Raw genomic sequence first — 25,600 nt, 5'->3', positions numbered from 1 at the left:
GTGAACAAATGTTTATTCTTTGCTTGCCCTGTCCTAAGGACATCATTAGTTCCTGGTATTCATTAAGTAGTGTGTTAGTTTTGAATGATGTGGTTTGAGAGCAAAGCTATTAACCTCATCCAAATCTGCAGCTTTAATCAAGACACAAACTGTTACAGTGTGAAAACCCTATACAGAGTCAGCACCGACAGAGCCCAACACTGGAGACGGGGCAGGCTTTATCTGCTACTTCTGAGACTGTGATTCAGTGCAGCTACTTCACAGCTCCTGCAGCTCTACTCGGCCACACTGAAAACTCCTTCTGGGGAAACTGAGTCATCCCTGAGCTCAGTTCACATATTTAGCTATTGGCTAAAGACCAAGAGATAAACCTTTACCTCTTGCTGCTATACAGACTGTTACTGTAAGCCTATATGCCATGTGCTGGGTATACATACCACATTTTCTTCTTCTTTTATTCATTTTTTCGAAATTATGATGTGTTGAACGTGAAGGCTGAATGGAAAAATGGAGTTGTCTATGAAGACTTTTACACTTACATTTAAACTATTGACAATAGGGAATTTGGGAGAAGAAATTCTGCTATTTGCCTCTAATCTTAAGAGCTGTTCTTTTTTTGTCAAAATCAAGGTTGGAACCTCCAGAAAACCCTCACATGAAATTACCCTGGTATTTGTCTTAACAAATATGGATATAAATCAAGCATTAGAGGAGAACCTCAGTCCACTCCAGAGTTAATGATGTGGTTCTCCTGACATGTCCCAATAAGGCTGTTGAACACTTTTTTATCTCTGTTTTAGTTTCCCGCTTTTAGTTAGAATTGTCTGCAGGTTAAATCTCAACAGCTTGACAAGAGGAGCCAAATGGTTGCCCATGGCTAAATCTAGACATAGAAATACATAGAGACATACAAACATACATACATACATACATACATACATACATACATACATACATACATACATACATACATACATACATACATACATACATACATACATACATACATACATACATACATACATACATATGTATATACCTTATATATATATATATTCATTAAGTGTTGAAAGTACAATAGAATGTCCTGTTTAAACTGCCTGGAGCTTCAGCTCTCTATCACTGACTTCATCTTCACTGATGTCTTCTTTTTGAAGAAACTTCAGTGAGCATTTTTAATGACAATTTCTTACTGCTGTATGTTGACCTCCAACTACCTGTAGAATGGCGTCACTCTCATCCTCAATCCATTTCATACACATTTTTCCTTTCTGGCTTTAGAACAGGAATACAATTATCCCAGCTCCTCATCCCACCAACAACGCTCTGATAGGCGCGGTTGTTTTACCAGTCATCAGTGGATACATCACCAGATCTGCAGATTTGATTCAGTTCACATATCTATACCCAGGCTTGAAGAGTCTGTCACAGGAACACTTTATGCTTTTGGTGGCAAGAAGAGTCATGAGGATGTGTCTTATTTTAAAGCAGATGAAGTTCATGTGTTTTCATTTTAGAGTTCATGTTTCAAAAGGTTCTGAGGAAATTATTGGATAGCTGAATGGAAGCAAAGTGAGTGTTGGTATCTGACAGAGCTGGTGGATGTCAATATGCAGGTCTGGCCCAGACAGAGACATTAACGTCAAAAGAATCAACATGAGCTGCGTTTTCTTGTATTCTCTCTGCCTCTGTAACTGTCTTTTACTCTGCCTCTGTCTATACAACTTTCGTTCTTCCCAGCATGTGTTGAACTTCAGGAGGAGCCCATCTTCTGTATGTTATCCAGCCTGCAAATGATTATCATTGTGCAAGATGTGCATGTCCATGTGTGTGATAGTGAAGACAAGAAGTGGCGGGAGGAAGGAGGCTTTGACATTCTTATGATATGCATTTGAAAGTAGGGCTTAGCTGATCAGGGCTTCATCATTAGTGGGTGAGGAGAAGCAAGGAAGGAGGAAGAGGAAGAAGAGATTCTCTGTCCCTCACACCACTTTAGCAGGTAGCCAAAATTAGGAGGTGCGGTACAACCCAAAACAAACTACTGCAGCAAGTGAAGGTATGTGTGTTTGTGCATGTGTGTGTGTGTGTCTGTTTCTGTGCACTGTTAACAAATTAGAGGGATTACCAGGAGAGTGTGCCAGAGCATAGCAGCTAATCCCACACACTGGCCCACACCACTGCACCACTGCACTGGGAATGAGTGTGTGAGTCTGTGTGTGTGTGTGTGTGTGTGTGTCTTGTTTGTGTATGTGAAGATCTGTTTGTTTGCTATTAAAATTAATATTTTCAGAGGAGTTCATGCTTTTCTTTACTGATGTGAGCCTAAAACAATAAAGCCAAGCCCCCTGGGGCATTTAATTTATTTATTTTAAATAATCTACTATCAGATTTATAGTAAGTTCCCCAGTGGTTGTTCCGATATGTATGTGTTCATTCCAACAAATATATGAGGTTGCAACGTGTATGGGAACACCTTGGTTCTGGGCTGTTTGTCATGGTTCAGGTGAGGCAATTATTTAGTTCCAATGAAGGGAACTATTAATATAGCATATGACACAGTGACAGGATACACAGTCTGGTCTATGACATGGAGGTCAGATTTTCTACACGACCATCTACCACTTCAAACGTCTCTGTTTTCACTGACACACAAAATAAATCTCAGTGTCAAGAATCGTCTCATACAGATGGGCTTAATGTTTCTTTCTAATGTTGATAGAATAATTGGATCCCAACATTTTGGTGCTTGAACTACAGTTGCCTTTTTGACTGGTTCCTGTTTAACCACTTCTGGTGAATATGTGTGACTAGAATGGTTGCCTCCTAAACCAATCACTCATGTTGACTGAAGGAATTCAATAAAAATGCACAAAGTATAATAATAATCATTGCAATAATTGAATTGCTGTGTGAGGTCACAGTTTACTTGACCTTTGACCTCCAAATTCTGACCAGCTCGTCCTTGAGTCTAAAGCTGCCTTCAGACATGCACTGATCTCTGGAGAACCTCCAAATATTCATTGTAAAAATTGTAAAAATCTTATTCCTAAAATATTGCACTCATCAGAATGGGACAAACAGACAGATGAATGGATAATCCAACTATAATTGTGATTTTTTGATAGTCTTATTAAATTAAAAGTGGGATGAAGATGAAAATAAGAGCTAGACTCTGCCTATGGAAGAAAAGCTGTTCTAGCTGACACTGATATATTTCAACAGCAGGACGTATAAGACGATGACCGGGTGTGCTGAGGAACTTCCTCCAGGTTCAGTATCCTGCGAGGATACTCCTCTGTGGGGACTAGCCGGTTTAGTCATTGACATGTTGTCAGGTGACGAGTTGGCTCGGTCTCTGTAGCCACAACACACAAAGTCTGCCATGAGCCTGATTAAACCGGGGTAACAGTCCAACACATTTTTGGATCAACCCTCTCTATCCCCTACGTCTCCCTTTCGGCTGTCCCGTCCAAATCCACCCCACCCCACTCCCCTTCCCCTATATGAAGATTGTCCAAAATGTCCACTGCCAAGTGAGAGTCTCCTGGAACACACACATGCGCCCTAGCCCCATCCCATTCTATGATGTAGCAGTGCCCCTCCTGTCTGAAGGAGACATATTACAACACTGTCTGACAGTGACATCAGGAAGAAAAGATGTCCTCTCTCTCTCTCTCGCTCTCTCTCTCTCTCTCTCTCTCTCTCTCTCTCTCTCGAATAACTTTACCCACAGAGAAAGAGAAGTACAAAGAAACTGTTTGCTGAGGTGGAAAAAGAGGTGAAGCAGAGAGGAGAGAGGGGGAAATGAAGGAGTGTATCCTTTGCTCTGAGTGTTATGGTCAGACTCCACTTGTTTATACAGATGTGGCAGCAAGAAGTGTGTGTGGTGGTGTGGTGTGTGTGGGGGGCAGGTCGAGGACAAGAGCAGATCCAGAGCAGACGGAGGTTAGAGGAGGGCATGGATAAAGGGATGGAGGGAGGAATGAGGGGACATGTCTGTCTTGAAGGCCCTTATAAGGCTTGGATGGCTGGTGAGCTATGGAAAGACAGGCAGAGACAATGAAAATATAAAGGGACAGAGTGCAGGGGGAGCCAGAATGAAGCCATCTCAACTATAAGTACTTCACACTAAACGTTATTTATCAGTCAGGCCATCTAACTGGTTCTCTGTCAGTCAGTCTCTCATCCCGTCTGTCAAACTCATTATGAGGGTTTTGTGCAAAATATTTGGTGAGAGATAACAGCTGCATGTGACTAATATTACTGGTGACCATAAACACCAGTCTTCTGGAATTTTTTCTCAATTCTGTGCATATCTTTTTTTTTACATTTGTTGATGGTCAGATACTGATTGGTGTATGGATGATTCTAGACAAAATATGAAAGTCTAAACTTTTTTTCTGGACGACAGAAGAGTAGCTTCTCAGTCCTCCTGCTGTCTCTACAATAACTGGAAGCAGGCCTACTCCCATAACCACTCCAATCTGTTTTCATTTGCTGAGGCACAGACACACACTAACACATGCACACACACACACACACATTCTGAAGCACAATAAAACAAGGCTGCCTCATCTCTTAAAGGAGAAATGCACTGGTTTTATTATTTAATTATTTCAGATTGCAACATTGTCAGCACGATGGAAAAGTATTAATGCAGCACTTATATGTTGCTTTAACGCTTAGCGGTGGGTGTGGCTGTCACTTGGTATCATAAGGTCTGATGTTAGACTCAACCTATATTTGCATCATTTGATTGGCTAGTACCTGCATGTGAATATTGACATTCATGGGATCTGATTGGCTGGTGCCTGCCCTTCACTTCTACTGCCTGCACCACAATGCAGTTTGGCAGCACATGACGACACATCATTCAAACTGAATGAGTAGCTTCTCCTTTTAAACCTCCAATGTGTACTTGAGTCTGCCATGAGTAAAACAGTGTCCACGACTATTTTTCCACTATAAACCAACATAGCCTTTTTCTGGCGGACAAATCCGCCAGTCAGTGAGGGGTTATACAAGTGGTCATACTTTCGGATCTCTTCTGCCAAACGCTCTTCTATTTGGTCCATATTCGTTCTTCTAAATCTTCCGTTGTTTTGACGGTATTATGTGGCATGAAACCGGAAATGCGACTCAAGGATGTAGTTAGCAGACTTGCGTGAGGCTCGCAGAGCTTTGACGTATAGTTAGAAAAATTGGGCTATGTTCATGCAGTATGTTTCTGTTCAGCACGCTAGATCAGCCTTATTGTCTTTAGATAGAACTTCTAAGTCACACAATTACACAGAAGTGAACTGATATTGCAGCCTCCTCCACTGCTCATTAGATTCCAGAAGTGACCATTAAGGTCATCACATGCTGGATCCGCTCTGCTCGATTTCAATGTGTGTAAATGTGTAGCGAGGCAGCGGCAGGCAAACACACATCAAGCTACACAGGATACACTGATCTCACCACAGCCAGACATACGGCGATGCTGTGCTGGCAGCCATGACGAAAGGTCCGCCGAGATCCAGGTCCAAGCTGGTGGCCAGTCACACTGTATCCACTGGCCAATCACAGCTGGGCAGACCCAGACACTGCCTCAGGTCCTGGGTTGGGTGTAAATGCCTCCATGGGTGGATGAACAGTACTGCAATGTACCTAAGCATCTGGATGACATAATAACGTGCTATGGGGCCAGGGGAGCAAAACAATGCAGGAGCCCTCTGGTGATTAAGCAGTCTTAGTCAGGGAGTGAGAAAACGCTGCACCTGCCAACCTGCAATTTCCTCCTAGGTTCCTTTTATCTGCAAGCCTTCAAGTGGAGCCAAAGGGGCATTTATCTTGTGGCTGCCTGTGAATGTCGCAAAATGGGCCAAATATTTAGCTGTGTGTGATATTTGAACACTCTTGGTCAGGGAATATGGGAGAACATGTGCATAAATGAACAATCACTGTAATTCAATATTCCGTTTTCAGTAATGTAACAGTAATAAGAGTGAACAGGTTATCAGATACTTTTCTTTTTAAACTCTTAAAGAATCGAAGGATCTCGCTGTTCCTAATCAGAGGTGTATGACCAGTTATTAGCTCCTACACCATGTTCGACACCACGATAGATAATTCAAATCCAAGACACTTCCCACATGGCAAGCAACCAGATCCATAGGCACATGCTCTAACTATCAAAGCAGAAATAATTTAAATGCATTTATTTGCTTTCCTGGGGAACAGGACAGGGGCTACTTTCTCAAGAGAGAAACTGCACACATTATTGATTTATTTACAGATGAAAAAAGAGAGGCGGCTGCAGCCCAGCACCTCTCCTCCAGCCCTCTTTTTCTTATCTGTGATGTTGCCCAGAAAAATCAATAGAACAACTGTAGCTATCAAGCTTTGTTTATCTTTCCCTTTAAGTGAATACTTCAGGGGTGTCAGCAGGAGTGAGGCAAAGCTTTGATACAAACCAAAGGATTTGTTGTTAAGGGGGGAAATCTAACCCCTCCCTTTCCCCCTATTCTTCCTCAAAAGTCTCTAGGATAAGAGACGCTGAAGCAGTTCAAAATCTGGTTGTGGGTGAAGGATGGAGAGAGGCCGCCGTTTACTTCCACCAAGAGTGTCCCTCGCAACAAACAAACACATAAAAGCAATAAACACTGAATTTGGGTGAAAGGAGAGAAAGTTGGTCAAGCTGCAGCAGTAGAACAGGTTGTGCAAAGGTGTTTAGAGAGGTGGTAAAGGCCTTTAAGCAGTGTGAGGGGACACTTCAGAATTTCAGGGGCAGCAGTCTTCTGTTACGTGTGCCGGCTTAATTTTAAGTTTCTTGAATGAGGTCTTGCCAAAAGGATGCTAAAGGCCCTGGATCGAAGTGTTGTAGCTGTGCTAGATGACCATGGAATATTATAGTGGATGAGATCCTGAGAGGCAGTAATCATTCAGTATGTACAATGTTTTAAATGGTGTGTCTTTTGATGTGTTTATGTTGCATTTATACATACACAATACATGGTGTTGCATATGTATAAATATATATTCGTCAGGCTATGCCACCCCGTGGCAACATGCACATACACACACTGCCGTGCGTGTGGACAGCACGGCTGCAGATATCTCATACAAAGTTTCTAAATGTGTCCCACCTTTGCTGCGGACACACAAACACCCTCAGTTCCTTGTAATTGAGGCTTAAATCCTTCCATAACATCCCCCATCCCTCACTCTTCAGCAAACACGGATTGTGCCGACACAGGGCCCCTAATCCTTCCCAGTTTAACCAAGTGAGAAATTAGGTTTTGTTAAGTGGTGATTTGGCTGCTGCTAAACGCCAACAGCCCATTGTAAAGGAGAGGGGCAGTCATGAGTCCCCCAAAATGAAGCAAAATACTGTGGTAATCCCATCCTGTCCATGCGGCCGGGCATGAGCTGCTGCTGCCTGTTATTGTGCCCTGACAATATTGCCAAGTTGTTTGTATGTGTCTCTTTGTTGTCCAAAATGGTTTTGAAGCATCGGCATGTCAGCTTGGCTACGGAGGGTTGCTCTACGTATTACCCAGGTGCTGTCAGTGCTGTGTCTGTTTTGCAGCATATACAAGTCCTCCTTACCCCAACACCCCTCACTACTCTCACTGCCATCTCTCCATTTACTAAATCAAATCTTGTATGCAGAGTTGTCATGGAAGCCACCATTGTCAGGCTGATAGATGACACAAGAAATGGCTGCAGAGTCAGATCCTCAAAGCCGGTGAGACAGAGCAGACTCCACTGGCAGGAGGAGGCAAGACAAAGCACAGCGTCGTCTTTTAGACTCAGCAGGCAGAAATCTGCCACAGAAAATCCCTGTGACTTGGTCTCAGTCCGAGAAAAACTCCAAAGTTAATTCAGAGAATTCTGCAATGGCAGGAGATATTTTCAGGCAATAAAAAGGCAGAAGAAGAGCAAAGAGCTGCGAGAGAGAGAGAGTTGGCAATGACCTGGAAGCCAAAACATTTTATGGCCAATCCGGGGCCAGACTGTCACGTTTTGTTCCCCTGCTGTGGCATGAAGATACCACAGCTCTACTGAGCATGGAGTTACACACGAGTTTGATGTCTTTATGTGGAAAGCGATAACTCTTATTCATACAGAACGCAGTGTGTTTCCAAGTCTACCTTTTACATTACTACAGATGTGGTATTCTAGAAGATTCACTTTTTTCTCTCCATCTCATCTATTAAGAGTCTGCATCACATTTCCATGGGGCACTGGATATGTAGTGCATCTCATCCCATCTATGTGCTTCATTTTTATTTCTTTTAACCTAAGTGGAACTTCCTGTTCACTGTAGTATTTTTTTTTTTACAGTGTATGTGCACGGCCTGCAGTCTGCTTCATCCACCTTTTATACGTCTCAATTCTAATTATGGTCTTTCAAATTAAGTTTTTCCTTTTGGCTTATGAAAAAAGATAAGCAATAACTACCTTGTTTTACTCAATGTAACGTTATTGTCAATAAGCGTCAGTGAAGTGACAAAATAAAATGTAACAGTAAATTAGAAGAAGCCATTCATTTTGATAATTTAAGTGTCAAAGTTCTCTCTTGGAAATATTAGTTTGACAAAGACATCTATATTTGAAGGAGTTCTCCAATTTGTTGAGGCACTGATGTTCAAGAAAGAAAGAAAAGGTAAATATTTCAGATTATTTAATAAAAATATGGCAATTATATGCCTGTTTCTAAAAATATCATTCATGTATACATGAGCAGCTTACGACAAAGAGCTTTTTACAACTGCACTGAAAACCCAGATTCTCTAATACTTCTGTCAACAGTTATATTCCCTATTTCATTACCTTTATCATGTTTTGAGTATCGTATATTTTATCTAGGTTTAAATTATTATTTATGTATTAAGTTTAGATGGGCTATTTTCTAGCTGTGTTTTCTAAGTGTTGGTCAACTTGTTACATGTGTACAAGCTATGACTGACTGAAATGTTCACAAAGCACACACACACACACACACACAAACACTCACATGCACATGTTCATATCCGACACAGACAATAAAGATGAGTACACATACTGTACACAGCAGGGTGGACGCAGCAGGTACATTATCACTGCACACACACACACTGCCACCTACATAGTGTACAATGGAGATTAGAGTGAGTAAAGAGTGCAGCCTTTCCTGCAGGGCCTGCATTCTGAAATATCATCAGCAGTGATTCCACATGAATGCAGACGGGAGTATAGCTTTGCATCCAGCTATTGTCAGTGCCACAAAGATCCCCAATCAGTCCTCTTCTGCTGTTTGTCTCTTTCTATCCACTTTCACATTCTACTTGCCTGACTACAGCTTCATGCTCTCACACACAATGGGAAACAAACATCCTCTCGTGTTCTGCCACCTGATCGGATCTCTTAGATTCACAAAAGCCAACATTCAGTAAAAATGCCTCTCCCATCCACACATGGAATATTCATAGAGGAACCTATATTGTATTCAGAGACTGCATTTGTATTTCCCTAATATTCATTACGGCTCTGGTGACATCCTCATGGTGTTCTCATGTGACTCAGTTCTATCAGACTGACTTTACAAAACTGTTTAATTAAATTCAACTATTAATATATTTAAATATTAAAAAAGCAGATTTATAGCTGCTTTTAGAAAGTGATTCGACCCAGATTAAGATGTATAGAGAGAGAGCAGCTCAGTGATCTTTAGGTGTGAACAGTCCTTACGGTCCCATATAGACAGTGAAACTGCATAAAAAACAATTAAACGTTGAATTAAAAATCCCACTGATACAAATCCAGCTCACTCGGAATGGAATAGACTATTGTTATTTTAATATTTCTGTAAACGACAGGTCTAATGCAACACTATGCTGCATATACCCTTATCTTTTCAGATTTTTTCATTTACACGTGGCATCTATTGCACTTCTGTCCGTCCTGGGAGAGGGATCCCTCACATGTGGCTCTCTCTGAGGTTTCTATGTTCTTTCTAACCGGTTAAAAGGTTTTCTTTTGGTAGTTTTTCCTTACTCAAGTTGGGGGTTAAGGGCAGAGGATGACACACCTTGTTAAAGCCCTATGAGACAAATTGTTATTTGTGAATATACGCTATACAAATAAATTCGATTGATTGAACATTAGATAAATTATACATTACAATATTATATAACAGTGGTATATTACAATATGTTTATATGCAACAGATCTCCAGATCGAAGGCTGGAAAGTATCAAAAATTGTAAGATTGTAGTGAGAAGTTCTGTCGTCAGTTATTATTTATCCTTGAATGAAACAAGATTCAATACGACAGAAAACAATAGAAAAATAAAATCATATATATATATAAAGAAAGTTCAGACAACTTCAGGACTCAGTATCAACCAAGCTCCGATTGAGGATAAAGCAACTGCCACTTCATGGATAAATATTAGCTTCACAGTTTGTGATTTTACCAACTGTCTGTTTTAAACTTTAACCAAGTTACACATGATCAGAGAAAATTTTGTTTGGTTGGTCCAAGGAGTGAGGGCTCCAGTTGCATGGCTGTAGTAAAGTGAATGAAAAGGGGAAAGCCTAAGTGTGACTGACAGGTGATCACTGTGCCGAGCCAAACAGAAACCTCTCATGAAAGAAAACAAACAGGGCTGAGGAGTCTTTACCGTTACCACTTTAGACCTTTATCCATGGCCTCTTTTGATTCATGTCCATCCTGTTGGAAATGTCTCTGTGTTGGTTGGCGCCCCCGCCTCTCCATGCTGCTAAAAGCTGCTGGCTTTAATTCTCTCGTTATGTTGCAATGAATGAAAGATCACCAAGAAACACAAATGTTTTCTCTCTGTTTCACCAGGGCTCTCAGTTTCACTTGAATTTTGCACATCTACTGTAAGAAGAACACACATGACACACATTGAAAGCCCTGTGCCAAAACAACATGAAAAAGGCCAAAGAAATTCCATTAATAAATTAAACTGTGGAGGGACCATGAAGAAAGTCTCAAACTGGGTTTAACAGGTCTGTTAAACCTGATCAGCCCTATGGGGAATTCAAACAAGCTCGTCCTTGAGGGAAAAGCTTTAAATAAACGGAAGGCTTCTAAAATCAGCATTCGCTCACTTAGATGCCATTTTCATCAAAGAAAAGCTAAATTCCAGCAGCTATCAAAAGCCAGAAGGCAAAATAGATGTCCTCTGAGGGTATATTACCTCAAGTACAACGATCACAATATAGCTCTAAATCTGTGTGGTTCAGTTTAAAATGTCAAACCTAAATATATACAGACACCAAGAAAGACACCAACACAAAAACAAAAATTCTGAAAAAAGGAAACACGGAACAGCGAAATAATATTGTGATTAGAACCAAAATAATAATTAAAAAAGAACTGTGTGTGAATCCGGCACAGTTTGAGAATTTGAGAGCACAATAGATTCTATGCTGTTTGAAATGAAGAACTGAGAGTAAACAATGACTTCAGAATGGCTTCCAGCCGTGTGTGTGTATTTGTGTGTGGGTGTATCTGTGTGTGTGTGTGTGAAAAGCCTCTCCTGTTATTCTCAACAATTAAAGCAGATTTCATAAAAGTTACGTACAGACATAGAGATACGCTGCCTGAAACACAATCCACAACAATCTGGCCCAACTACCCCAGCCCCTTTCTCCGTCACCTTCAACCTGCCTTCATCCTCATACACACACACGCGCACACACGCACACACACACAAACACACACACACACACACACACACACACACACACACACACACACTGATCATATTCAGTCTCATCCTTAACGCCTGGACATCAATTTTCGCAAGTTGCTGACAATTACCATGCATGAATGCAAAAAATGCTGATCAGGAGTAATTAACATGGCTTCATATGCAAATTGTATTAATGCAGAACTACAAAGTAATTATGCAAATGAGGGTTTCGTCGAGCCTCTTGACAAATATTCCCAGCTCCAGCCATCTAGCAGCCAGGATGGATGACAAGCCTGCTCGCTCAGTTTGGACTGGAGGGATGCCTGTGTGTTTTACTGTAGTTAGTGGATTAACAGTGGTTAGCGCTGGTGGCTAGCTGTGTTTTTGTATGTGTGTGTGTATGTGTGCGCAAACATATGCATGATAGTGTGTAAACTGTGTGATATGGGAAGTGGCTAATAGCTACACAGCAGAGTAATGAACCTGAGATCCAGGGGATGGGGTGATGGAGGAGAGGGGAAGGGAAGGGGGGAGGGAGGGTAAGATGATATGAATATGCATGATGTTCACTGGCTTTGATGATTAAAAAATTGTAATATTTAAATGAGTGCGTGCAAAGTGATTAACCTGGCATAGAGGAGACGAGGCAAAAATCTCAAAAAGGGATTTTTGAAAATGCTAAGAAGCGCATGGGATGCTGCTTTGCCTTTTTATGCTCTATTAATAGTGAAAACTCTCTCTCTCACCTTGTGTTGCCATATGCCTCTCTAACACCCCCATTCCTCTCTCTCTCTCTCTGGTCCAGCCTCCATGTCTCACTTGTTTTTGCTCTAGGTGTCTGGTTTGTGTCCAGGATGCTGGATTTACAGAAGAAATATAGAGCAAAATTTCTAAGAAGTGGATGAGACACAAACACAGGCAGATCTTAGCTAGTTAGTGTGGAGAGTACAGTCAGGAGTTTGTAAGGTTGTGTGACATTGTGAATGTATCCACTCTTTGCAAGACACACTCACTGGTGACAGATTGTGCTTCTCTATCACATGTTCACATGTTCACATGTTCAACACAGTGCGGGGCCAGTTGTTTGAAATCTTTAATTGTGCAACACCTGAGTTTTTCTTCATTAAATATCAACATGTCACTCTACAAAGCATAATTTTTTTACTTTACTTTTACCTTTCTACCGTGTGTGTGTGTGTGTTTTTGTGTTTGTGTGTATGTGTGTGTGTGTGTGCGTGTGTTCAAACAGTGCAACATTCTTAATCAGCCTGTAAGGACGTGGACACACACACACACACAAACACACACACACACACACACACACACACACACATGCCAAAAACCAAAACTATTCAAAAGCACACAGGATACAGAGGCTGGGAGAGGTAGAGAGAGACAGAGGGAGAGAGAGAGAGCAGGGATACAAACCAGAGTAATTACCACTTCAAAAAGGCCAGCGCTCCATCCTAGAGGCCTCCAAGCTTTATTGAAACAACACAAAAAAAACAAGAGCAGCGGGCGCCGTAATGCCTCTAAAGTACGGGCTGTTATATCAAACACACACTCACACAGACCGACACTGTGCCGCAGCTCTTTGTTAAGTTTGTGCACTTTCATTTTGAAGATAGATAAGCATATGGTAAATATTTTAAGGACACACCGCTGTGCTCCATTATTATTTACATAAGGTGTGTGTGTGTATTGTTTCCTTAAGATTCATGAATGAAAAAGTTTTAGTTGTGTGTTTTATTAACTCAACATATTGTTAAAAACGTGTTTTAATTATTCTTTTTTGACTGATAATACAAAAGCTTTTTGTGTGAGTGTGTGAGTGTGTGTGTGTGTTGTGTCTGTGTTGAGATGGAGCATCACCCTGTGGTGGCCATCATTAATGTCCAGCAGGCACAATTAAAGAAGTGGAGGAGGAGGAAATGGAGAAATACTGACCCGAAAAGATAAGTTTAAAAAAATCATGAAATTGATTGCTGTCAACAAAGGAAATACTAGGAAACAACAGGACTAAACAACACAAGATGGTGTGCAACCTCAGAGCAAGAGAAAAAGTCGATTGGAAGTTTTCATCGGCGCCGAGATAAGCTCTGTGCTGCTTCATTTCCATGTCAGAGCCTCTGCTCTGCTGCAACAGGAACACTTTCTAATTTAGAGCTACAAAAAAATGTAGTGTCCTGACGCACATGTAAGTGTGTGTGTGTGTGTGTTCCTTTTAACATGGGGAACAAATGGTAGTAAAAAAGCTTGAGAATAAAGGAATCGTTTGACTCGGAGCCAATTAAGTGTTGTCGTCAGTCGTGTTCTGAGCTGACATTCAAACTCCCTGATCACTTTTCCCCCTGCACTCTCTCTCTCGCCATGCTCTCTTGCTTCCTCCCTTATGTGTCCTCCCCCTTCCACCAGGTAATGAAAAGTGTAAAAGTCTACAAGAGGAAAAGCACAGTCTGGGTTACAAAGAGAAAAATCCACCTGCCTTATTTCAATCCCCCGGTGATTATGAGCCGGGCTGAGCATGTTCTCACCAAATTAAACTGCAGTTCCATTAATAAACTTCTCTGTCCTCTCCCGAGTTAATAAGGTGCTAGTTGGACATATTTCATGTGGAAATTGTGAAATACCAAGGGTAATTTTGGAACATAAAATGTTATTGCAGCAATATAGTTTACAGTTGCCACAGTGCGCGTCCAATTGAGCCGCTAATATGTTTTTGTTTTTAATGGGAAAATGATTGCACGTTCTGTTATGAAGAAATATTGAGCAATTAAAATTTTAAGCTTTCCAACGCTGCTCATGTGGAGTTGATTTCACAGAAGGATTACAATTAGATATATTACAGGCATTTAAACACAGGAGGAAAAATATACTGGTGCAGATAAATATGAATAATGTAAACGTAATACTGTGCCCACTGTCGCCAAACAGTGGGTGCACATGCCCGACTGCAGCTCTGCAGATGCTCAGATAGTTGTGTGTTCAATTTAAAGTGGTGGTGCAGTTACAGAGCTAAGTGGCGTGCTTTCCGAGGTTCAGGTGCTGTCCGCAGGATTCCTGTGCGGCTGCCTGACACAGTTGTAACAGCCTGGTTAAATATTGATGACTTTCAGGCCCAAACACAGTGTTTTACAGCGCAAGCCAAACCGCAGAGTGACACGTTCGGAACAGCTCTGTGCTGCTCTGGCAAAGTCAGGAGCGTTACCTGTGAGAACACTTCCTCACCTGGCTTCGAGCCAGCTCTCTCTCCTGAGTTTAGTTCAGTGCTAATGATGAATACCTTTGTTTTTGTCCAAATGTCACCACAGCTGAGAATAAACTGTCCTCAGTTACATAAAAGCTGGCTGAGCTTTATTAGTGATGCTATTTCAAGTCACATAATTGTTAATGGTTTTACATGTAATAATGTGTTCATATCATGCCAATTTTTAGGAGCACATCTCCTATGATGTCAAAACACTGATTTTCAAATGTTATTAATATTTTATTCTTCATGAGAAACTTTATCTAATCTCTTGTTTGAATATGTGGCTGTTTACTCTCTAGACCAACTTGTATTTGTTTGTCTATTTGTCTATTTCTCTCCTAGTTCTAGTATTAGTTTGTCCAGTTTATTTGTGTGGGAAGCATCGTCCAGGCTATAGTCAAAGTTTTTTGAATTCTTGTTTTATTATATTTCCAGATTGTATATTTATTCTTTGTCCAAAGCTCTATAAGTTACTGTAAAAGTTGCCATACAAAAAAACATATATTTTTTTTCTAGTGTTGTAAAAATGAACATGAAGCTGTGAGAAAGTTTCCATGTTGATGTGCCGGGATGAATTTGATGTTAGACTGAAACTATTTGAAAAGAAAGTATTAGAATTTAGTCATACCTACTGACTACTGGACAGAGCCAACACAAACAGCTCTGCAAAGTACAGAGCTGTGCAACGCCCAACATGTCAGACTGGACAAATATTCTTTGTCTATGTACTCATCTTTGAGAAGTTCTGATTTAACTGTTGACTTGTGGGTAATTTCAGGAGCTGCTGGATGTTGGTGGGAAGTTGCTGCTGAGTTCTGAGCTGCAGCCTCAAACTGACCCCTAAAAAAGCAGGACAGCTGAGAGGTGCCCTCCTGGCAGACTGAATATTCTGCTTTTCCCCCCTGGCTTCTTTTGAGCATATCGACGTGTTTGAGAGATAATGCTGTTGCTCTTCCTCCTGCAGATGCTCTCCTGCTAAAATGCCTCTTTACAAAAATTAATGTCAGAGAAACTAGCCTTTTTTTAATCCCCATTTCTGTGTTTTTTTTTTCTTTTCCTGTCATAGTGTTTTTTCCTCCTTTGCTTATTTGAATTTTAATGAGCTTTTCACCTTTTTAAGCAGACGGCTTAGGCTGGATTTCTGCATGAAAGTCAGGGTGAGTCTCTCTGTCATGTTTTGCACAATTTGTTTCAACCAGCCGAGTCCTTGAGGGGGTTTTGGGCTTTGAGTGGGTAATGTGCAAGTGTCTCCCCTCTCTCCCTTCTTTCTGTTGTCCTTGCTTCTAATGGAATGGACATCACTCTGAAGAGGATGGGCTATGTTTCCTTGCATTCATGTTGTGTAAGAAAAGTCCACTATATTTAATGGGATGAAAAAACTGCAGGTTTGATATTGTCCCAAACACCTCATCTAACATGCTGCTGTTTGTCAAGAAATAGTTCCACCATAAACACCCCACAAAAACATTTTTGCATTTCGGTTCCAGGTCCACACTCCAGATCCGTACATAAACAGATATTAAACCTATACATTTTCTCGTTTCACTCTGTAACAGTAAGTGTCTTCATTATGCTTACCTGCCAGTGCGTTTTCCTGCTTGGGGCAAATTCTTTTGATGGGCGTCCTCTCTCTCCTCTCCCCTCCTTGCCCTCCTCTTCCTCTTCCTCCCTCCTCCTCCTCCTCTTCAGGTGTCACCTGAATGCCGATCTCCACTGGCTCCAGCACCTTCCTGAGCTCCACCCGCTGGCCATGGTGATGTAGGCCCTGCAGAGTGGGACTCCCTCCTCCACGGTCGCTCATCTTGTCGTAGCAGCCATTGGCCAGAGGCGGCATTTGGCACTGCTTCTTCTTGTGCTCAATGAAGAGAAGGATGTCGCCCAGCGGGAAGGTCAGCTGGCACTGGCCACATGTCAGCAAGTCGTGGTCGGCGTGAAGTCCAGGTGGCAGGGCGTGGGCCAGGTTGGGCTCCAACGCGTGGGGAGGTGGGCCAAGCGACTGTGAGAGTAAGGAGTCGGAGAGCAGGCTGCCATCTTGGTGCTCAATCTCTGCTGTCCCATAAGAAAAACAGAGGAGACATGTCAGAAGATTAACATGTACTTTGTTTAGTTTACAATTTTTTTTAAATGAGTGGTAACATGTGGGTGGAAAATGACGCTGGGCAATTTAACAAAACACAGAAGGAGCTGTGTTAACTTTTTTTATCACTGGGATAACTGTATCACTGTTGTGTTGTCATGTGGTGTGTGTCATCTTGTGGGCACAACTGAATGCAACAACATGAAATCTTTCCAGGAAAAGTTAAGAGTGTGCTGCATTATTCCTGTCTATATGTTTCATGATGTCCTGGGACTTTCTGTGATACCTTGCACTCCACTTTTGAATGTGGTCAGACAGAGCAGGTGCCGTAAACAGTTGCCAACCTGGTTTGCTAGAATTATACTGAGATCTATTCTGTCTGGAAGAGCTGGAGTGCCATACATGCTTATACATCTGCAAAGTCTGTGCTGAAACCCTTATAACACAGTAAATTTCCCAGGGGGGGAACAGATGAAGACAATTACATATATTCACTGGTTCCAAAAATCGTGCCATTGCCTTCTAATTCTGACCAGTTCTATCAACCAATCAATCAAATTTGATTTGGATAGCCCATATTGACAAATTACTATTTGTCTCATTGGGCTAAACCAGGTGTGACATCCTCTGCGCTTAACCCTCAACAAGAGTAAGGAAATACTACCACTTCTACCTTTTGGGGGTCCTGGAACACCACTATAGAAACTATTGATCAAATCCTTCCTGAAAAATTGTGAAGACACCATACACTTCAATTGTATATTCACTTCAATTTGAGAAGGACGCTGGTTACTTAAAGTAAATATTTATTTAGCACTCAGTACAAAATGAATTAATTCCTTTTTTGGATATTGTTAAACCTGTTCCTGCTCCACCATATCTCTGACTAATATAATGGATTAACAGCAGCTTGTCCATTTGTCTCGGCCTGCACAGTAGAAGAGAAAATTCAAGGAAATGTAATTCATAAATACATACATGCAGATTTATACACTTAGGCTATGTTAACACATACACATTTATAAAATATGAATGCATATATGTGCACAAATATACTAAATATAATTTGTGTTTGTATCTAATGTGAAGAGGTTGGCAACACGAAAAATAAAATAATAGTAAATTAAGCTATTTCTTTTATTCATCTTAATCAACGCCATTTTCATTATTTAATTCATAATTCAGTTATTTTAATAATAAATCTTAAAAAACTGTCAAAAATAGAACAAATAGAGCAATTGTCGGTAAGTTCCTGTAGCCGCGGCTACAGGAAGTGTGTGTGTGCAAGCAGGTGTACAGTGTGTGAAGCTCGCTCGGCCCAATTTCCACACACCACCAACTCCTGCCCTCATTCTGCATGTGTGTATACATTGCATGTTTGTACTGCCTGTACCGTGTGTCGTACCATGTTTGTATATGCATGTGAACCATGTGAATACACATACATATGCATTGTGTATGTATGTAAGTTATTTGTGTGTGTGTCTGTGTGTGTGGCCTGCAGGCTGCTGCCATCTGTCCACTGCTATTGAAATGAACAACCATGAACAGTGGAGTGTGTTTCTCGAGAAGTTAACAATTATAGAAATATGATTTAAAAAACTGACAGACAGCCCTGAAACCCACAGCTGACTTCCAGTTTGTGTGTGTGTGTGTGTGTGTGTGTGTGTGTGTGTGTGTGTGTGTGTGTGTGTGTGTATACGCAATGATCTACCACTCACATAAATATTATTACATTTACACTTGAAAGCTGTAATATGAACAAGTTTATTATAAACATACTGTAAATACTGATTACAGGCCATTTATATTCAAAGACTATTGCACATCTGGTGCGCTGAAGTCACAGCATTCTTTCAAATGACAGATATAAAAAAGAATGCGTCACTTTGCCTAATAAGGCTCGGGTGAGTCAGGCAGGAGCGCTAATAGGATTTCAGTTAACCAGGGCTGAAGATGAACAAAAAAAATCAAAGGAAAATGTCTAAAAATGAACAGCTCAAAAATAACACTCTTGATAAACCATGGACAGTATCTGCAGCGAGGCTAAAGATACAAGTGTTTATATGAAATATATTGTTTGACTCGTGTCAATGCCAAAAAGGCACTGCTTTGAATTCCTGTCATCAGGGGGAAATTGTCTCTGAGCAGGATACCGTCTTTGGGGTTTGGCTTCCTTTGTTTACCGCCTCTCACTGTAAATGTGCGGTTACTCCATCTAGACTTCTTGTTCTCCACAAAACCGTCACTTAAATCGAAAGACACAAATGGGATTGTGTATTAGCGGCAAGCTGCTTCTAAAATATTTCTTTTCCACCTTTTTTTCATGTTTTATAATTTTTACTAGAATCAATAATTCTACCAAAATGTTTTGCAGATCCAGTTTTCCCAGATAAGTCCAATGATAAGTGTGTAGATGCACAAACACCTGCAGCATTACAGTCATTCATAACTCGAAGCTACTGCCACACCCAGACATTTCAAAACCATGCACTGCACACACACACGCACAGTGTGATACTGTGTGATGGTGTGAAGGAGCACCACAGACGCTGCAATTAAAGTGGCTCGCTCTGTGGCACAAAACAACAAATCTAAATATTATTTGCGCACTGTTTTACATGCAAAGTATTTGCAAATTACTGAAATAATTTTCCTAACATCGTTGCTATCAAATAATAACTGCATTGTACAGTAGTAGTGACATCAAATCTGTACGGACCCGAAATTTTGGGTGAAAAACATAGAGAAGTAGAGACAGACAGAACAAACCTCAGGTGTTCATCATTTTCAATCACAGTATATTTGCAACTTTGACTCTGTAGTCAAAGACAAATCAATTTACCTCAAATTTAATTCAGGTTCTTCACTGTGCTGCGGTTGAAGCTGGGATTACCATGTCAATTTAAGACATCCATCAGAGGCAAATTTAAAAATACTGCAACTCTGAGCAGTTATTTCAGTCTGATTGGGTTCATGTGTGATGATAGAGTGTGTGACAGACTACAGAGGCACCTGCCCGGGAGGTGCTGTGGTAGGAATGAAGCACGCTTTACAAACAGTAGAACAGCCTCGTTCCTGCACCCCCACATCCTCAAAAAACAACCTGAGAGGGTGAAGAGTTTCTGTTGCTTTTCAGTCGTATACAAGTCTTTATGATTTAGTTTAATGAGTGAATAACAGCGTGTCACTCTCAGTGAACCTTATCACAGGCCACACTGTTGAAGCAAGTTCCAAACTGAATATTAACGTTAAATAATTTAGATCTTCAAACTTCATGAAATTTATATATTTAACATTATGTTAATAGACTGCAGCACACACTCACTCACACAAACACACACACACATACACACACACACACACACACACACACACACACAGATGGCTGTAGTTGTCAGTCAGTGTTGAATTTACAGTACATGGTGTAAATTGAAAGCGTGACGGAGAGACAGACAGTGAAGCACAGAGTGTGCAGGTGTTGACGGTTAAGAGGTGAATGCGGTCTTTCAGCACTGAAGACATCTGATTAACACACACACAAGTTCCACGTTGCACATTCACACGCTGCTACCCCCTTCTCTCGATGGCAGAGCGAGTGAGGCACTGACAGCCTGAGAGCTCCCCCTAGCAGGAAGAGAGAGAGAGAGAGAGAGAGAGAGAGAGAGAGAGAGAGAGAGAACAACAGACAGCTCACCGAGTCTCAGCTGATCAAACCAACTCTCTGGAATGCAAGCTACAGCAGGTGAGTGTGTGTGTGTGAGGGTGCAACGCAGTATCGTAGCTGGGAGAGTGTGCACAGCCTGCTGATCATCAACAAGAGTTGAGGCAAGAACTGAAAACCCCTCGTCCTGAGGATTGACACACAGACACACACACACACACAGACTAAAATGGGCTTTATAAACATTTTCTCACAGTTGGAGGTGAATAAACATTCACAGCTCAGAAATTACATTTATAAAGCTGCTGTGTAAAACAAACTGAGCTCACTGTCAGTGTTGTATTTAAGTTACGATGGAAACTGTTAACAATGAGAGAATATGAGAGAATATGCTTTGTAAATTAGACTGAACAACATTTGTGAAAGGAGTGAATGATCGGAGGGACAGCTTCATGTATCAATTCCAATCAGCAGACACCTTTACGAATACACTCTATTTTCATTTATGGTTTTTTAAAGACAGCGCATCCACAGAACATTTCACAGCGGATAGACTAGAAGGAGATGCCAGGTTCATTCCCTCTCTCTAACAAAGACTTAGCCCCAGCAGGGTGCATGGCTATTTGACAAGCCAAAGGGAAACATGCATCTCAAGTGGGAGACTGCAATTTATACACAGCCCTCTCTCTCTCCCCTCTCTGTGTGTGTGTGTGTGTGTGTGTGTGTGTGTGTGTGTGTGTGTGTGTGTGTGTGTGTGTGTGTGTGTGTGTGTGTGTGTGTGTGTGTGTGTGTGTGTGTGTGTGTGTGTGTGTGTGTGTGCAGCTACAATGGGAGCTCTCGTCCTGTTTGCATCTCTTCACACTAAATCAGCCTCTCGGAGGAAAGCTCGGGTTATTTGCAGTGAATGAGAAGCAGAAGGCACGTCTGCACCTTCGGGTGTAAACTGTCTGAGCGTGGTGACACCAAAACACACACTGAATCTGCCTGACAAACACAAAAAAAATCTAGATTTCCACTGATTCATCTCTCCCATGTGTCTCTGGGAGAGAAATTGCATCAACTTCTTGTGAAGATTAGCCATTCATGATGGTGTGTTTGATTGTAATGTGGCAGGAAATGAGTGTGATGGAAAGCATGCAGTACTGGATTTGTTTCACAATCCAACACGTTAACTGTAGAAGCAGGAGTTAAGAAGTAAAATATTATTTAGTGTTCATGACGGGCACTGAGGAGATGACTCCAGGCCAACATGTGATCCCTTATTGATCAGTTTTAAAAATAAGATCTCAGACTGCATGGGATGAAGATAATAGAAAATGGGACTACAACCCAGCCAGTAAGAATTTGTCATTTTTCTTGTAAGGAAGTCGCTTTATGACTGAGGCCAAACTAAATTAAAATAAATCCACAATTTAACAATCAGAAAACTGCACTACTGTTTCCAACACTTCCTCCCACTCAGGAAAAGATAGTAAAAGACAAAAGAGAGGTTGAGTAACACATGTTCCTCTACTACTGGAATCTTGGATTCACAATCTCATTGTATTGGAGAGTGTGAATCATCTTGTTGTAAAAAGCCAAAATTAAAGAACCCCAATTAAAACACTGCTCAAACAGAATTTATTACCTGACAGTTCGAGAACCAGAATTTGTAGGAGGGATTCGCATGTGTTCATTTACATGTAGGTCTGTGTTGATGCCCACAAAAGCCTACATACATATTTAAGTGCGTGTGTGTATGTGTGTGTGTGTTCGTGTGTGACTGCACTCAAGCATACTAAATTGGGGAGAATCTCTTACACATGAATTATGGAATGTACAGCATAAATCAGATAGACAGTTCAGAGCTGCTCTGAAGACACAAATACCAAATTGCATTTTACACCTCACTCTCTCTCACACACACACACTGATTGAAAGTAAAGCAGCTTTTACACAGAGCAAGCAGGAAGCTCATTTAAAAACTTTTATTTGCATGTTTTTCATCTCTCCACACTTAATGATTGTCTGTCTGTCTGTCTGTCTGTCTGTCTACCTGTTATTGTATTAGTGTGTATTCTTTGCTCTGTGCTGCAGGTGCAGGAACTAACGTCTCAGGAATAACATGCAGCGTGCACAATGTGACCCATTTTTTAAGGAAACCATGACCACACCGCAGGCCTGCGTATGAGCAGCCACACACACAAGTTGTAGTTGTATCAGCTCTCCTCATGTCAGGAGGTGATTTGGCTGGTGCCACATGCAGTGTCTTCAGGTGTGTGTGTGTGTGTGTGTGTGTGTGTGTGTGTGTGTGTGTGTGTGTGTGTGTGTGTGTGTGTGTGTGTGTGTGTGTGTGTGTGTGTGTGTGTGTGTGTGTGAGTGTAGTAAAAGTCAGGTCGTGCAGCAGAGGACAGAACCTACACACAGCCAGGTAGGCTGAGTTTCAACTCTAAAATGTGATGTGAAGTTATACATAGCAATCCAGCAAGGTGCACACTGATACACTGTGGTGTAAGTGATCTGATCTGACAGACCTCACTCAAGACAAATCTCCCCAAACACCCTGAAGCAGCAGGGAAGAAAGCGGGATATTCACCCAACATACAGTCCTGATACAGAGCTGCATCTTATACCTCAATAATGCAAACCTGTAAACCAGTAACAGATTGAGGCTTTTAGCTGCATCCATCACGAAGTGTCCTTTACTAATGTTTTCTCTAAAGTCCTGCATGAAGACTTGCGGCTCCTGTCCGAACACATCAGCTGTGATTAGATCTGCAGAGGACTTTCAAGCGTCAGCGCAAAAAGGAGTTTGCGTAAAAAATGAGGGAAGCGATGCGTTTCCTGTTTGAATTAATTTGCGCAATTTACGCTTGAATTCACATCAACACTAACATGATTTTTTCCAACAGTAAACGCATTAAATATTTTATCCATCCCTCATAATAATATAAGATTTTCTTCCTACGTATTTTCACTTCAAATGCCGTCACTTATTGTGCTCTGCATTAAAGGGCCGTGAGGGAAACCCTTGAATTTTGGCTGTCAGACGCGCAGGGTTTTAAATAATCCAGAGGCAGCATTAATATTACAAGCAGCGGAAGTATAAACTTTGCCTCCATGCAGCAGCAAAACGGGACTAAACAGCTCGAGTACGAACCGAGAGGCTGGAATGCGTCTGTTAAAGATTTAACAAGATGCAGAAAGAGAAAAAGAAAGTGTGCGTGTTCAAAGTGAGGCTGCCCGTGCGCACAGAGGAAAATCGCCTCTGCTGGATTCATTTCATTACTTTCACTGAAGTGGAAAAAGAAGCGAGTGATGCTTGAAATAAAGTCCAACTATCGGCCTTTCACTTGAAGCAAAGAATGAAGACAAGTTTTTATAATATAAATACAAATATTAAAATCCATACGCGACTTTTTGTGTGTTTCACATGTCCATCTATATCTGCTGATGAAAGCGCATCCTAAAGTAATAACGAATTTAATTTGAGGAATGAAAATTGTATTGTACAATATAGAGTAACTGTCAGTGTCCCCTGTCTAAAACTCCATGCATACAAACAGTGGAACAATATAGAAGTAACGTCACAGTAAAGTCCGACTTCTCCGTGAGCTGCTTGTTCAGTAGAAGTCAGACACTTTCCACTCTCTCTGTTTTATGTGTTTGAGAATTTTAAGTTGATCGCTACACCGCAGTGATCCCATAAGTGCATACAAACTGATTCTTAGATTGTTATTCAACTCAAAAAAGAAGAAAGGTCTTCGGGGGGGCACTTTGCGAACTTTCTGTTTGTTTGAAAATGTTTATCGCCTCGATAATCCGGAAGAAAAAATTATCAGATTGACAAGAGAAAAAAATAAATAACGACAAGTAGATTATTGTGATCATATGATGTGAATTGTCGCAGGTATACTTACGTGTTATTTCTCTCTGGGACAGGTGCTGCGGGTTCCCCTGCTTGCGTCGGGACATCGCCCTGGCATTTACACTGGCATCGCCCGGAGAGCGGCGCTGGAAGGGTCGGCTCTCCTCCTCCTCCTCCTCCTGCTGCTGCTGCTCCGGTATACCGACCGCGATCTGGCCCCCAAACCGGCCGCTCGCTGGCCAGCCGAGACGGACTGCACGGCACTGGCCCCAAACTTGGCCCTTGAACTGACCCCTCTGCGGCGGCTCTCCCTCCAGCGGGCAGTGGCTGCTGCGATTTGCGGTGACCGGCCGTGGCGCAGCGCTGGGCGGCCGGGCGCTCGGTCGGAGCTCGGTGCCAAAGTGGTTGTGCGCCTCCGTTCTTCGGTCGTGGCGGTGGCGAGGTTGGGAGATAGTCCGGCTCTGTCTTCCGCTACTTTCGCCCCATCTGTGAGAGGAGAGCGGAGGAAGGCACGCAATGGAGTGGAGGGACCCAGCGAGGCGCGGGAGGTCGGCGGTCAGCTCCTGGTGGAGGGTCACTACCTGTGTCCACTCTCCGGCCACTTTGGACAACGTGCGTACCTGCTCGGACAAAGCAGGTAAGTGGACATAAACTAATGTGGGAAAGTGTTTAGAATAGGGATCCAATTTTCTCCTCTGCACTTCACAGGATGTTGCCAAGTGGTGGGCACTTCTTCTGCTGCACTTGCACTGCCAGCCAAACGGGCGGGTTAGACTTGAACTCTTCAAGTCAACGTCCAGTGTTGGTTTGAGGACAGACTGCCACCCTCTTTTCTCTTTGTGCTGGCTGCAGCGTCCCGCATCCCCGGGCTGTGTGCGGCGGTGTGCGGCTGTGTGCGCCTCGCTGGCTTCTACAATGGGACAAAACTCAAGTTCAAGTGCGGACGTGACGTTCAGTCTGCGTTGAGAAGGGAGAGTGGAGACTGAAGAGCACTGGGGGCGACTAGTGGTGGCTTTCACACACACTGACACTCAGACACACACACACACAAACACACACACATACGCATGCC

The 25,600-nt window shown here is 42.0% G+C and overlaps 1 protein-coding gene across 3 annotated transcripts in view; it reads right to left on the bottom strand.

The window, feature by feature from the left end:
- Nucleotides 1-25,397, bottom strand: part of bcl11ba (BCL11 transcription factor B a) — a 36,928-nt gene extending 11,531 nt beyond the window's left edge. For 2 of the 3 annotated variants that reach the window (XM_062396782.1, XM_062396784.1), the window contains exons 1-2: nt 24,581-25,397; nt 16,519-16,989 (exon numbers count right to left, since the gene is read on the bottom strand). In XM_062396782.1, the coding sequence (XP_062252766.1) occupies nt 16,519-16,989; nt 24,581-24,635 (526 nt within the window). In that variant the 5' untranslated portion in view covers nt 24,636-25,397. The remainder of the gene's footprint in view (nt 1-16,518; nt 16,990-24,580) is intronic. The other variant, XM_062396783.1, reaches the window with a different exon arrangement.
- Nucleotides 25,398-25,600: the final 203 nt, after the last annotated feature.

The sequence above is a fragment of the Platichthys flesus genome, chromosome 10 (assembly GCF_949316205.1).
Source record: "Platichthys flesus chromosome 10, fPlaFle2.1, whole genome shotgun sequence".
In the NCBI taxonomy this organism is placed as follows: domain Eukaryota; kingdom Metazoa; phylum Chordata; class Actinopteri; order Pleuronectiformes; family Pleuronectidae; genus Platichthys; species Platichthys flesus.
The sequence above is the reverse complement of the archived record's forward strand: the minus strand, read 5'-3'. Positions and strand labels throughout refer to the sequence as shown.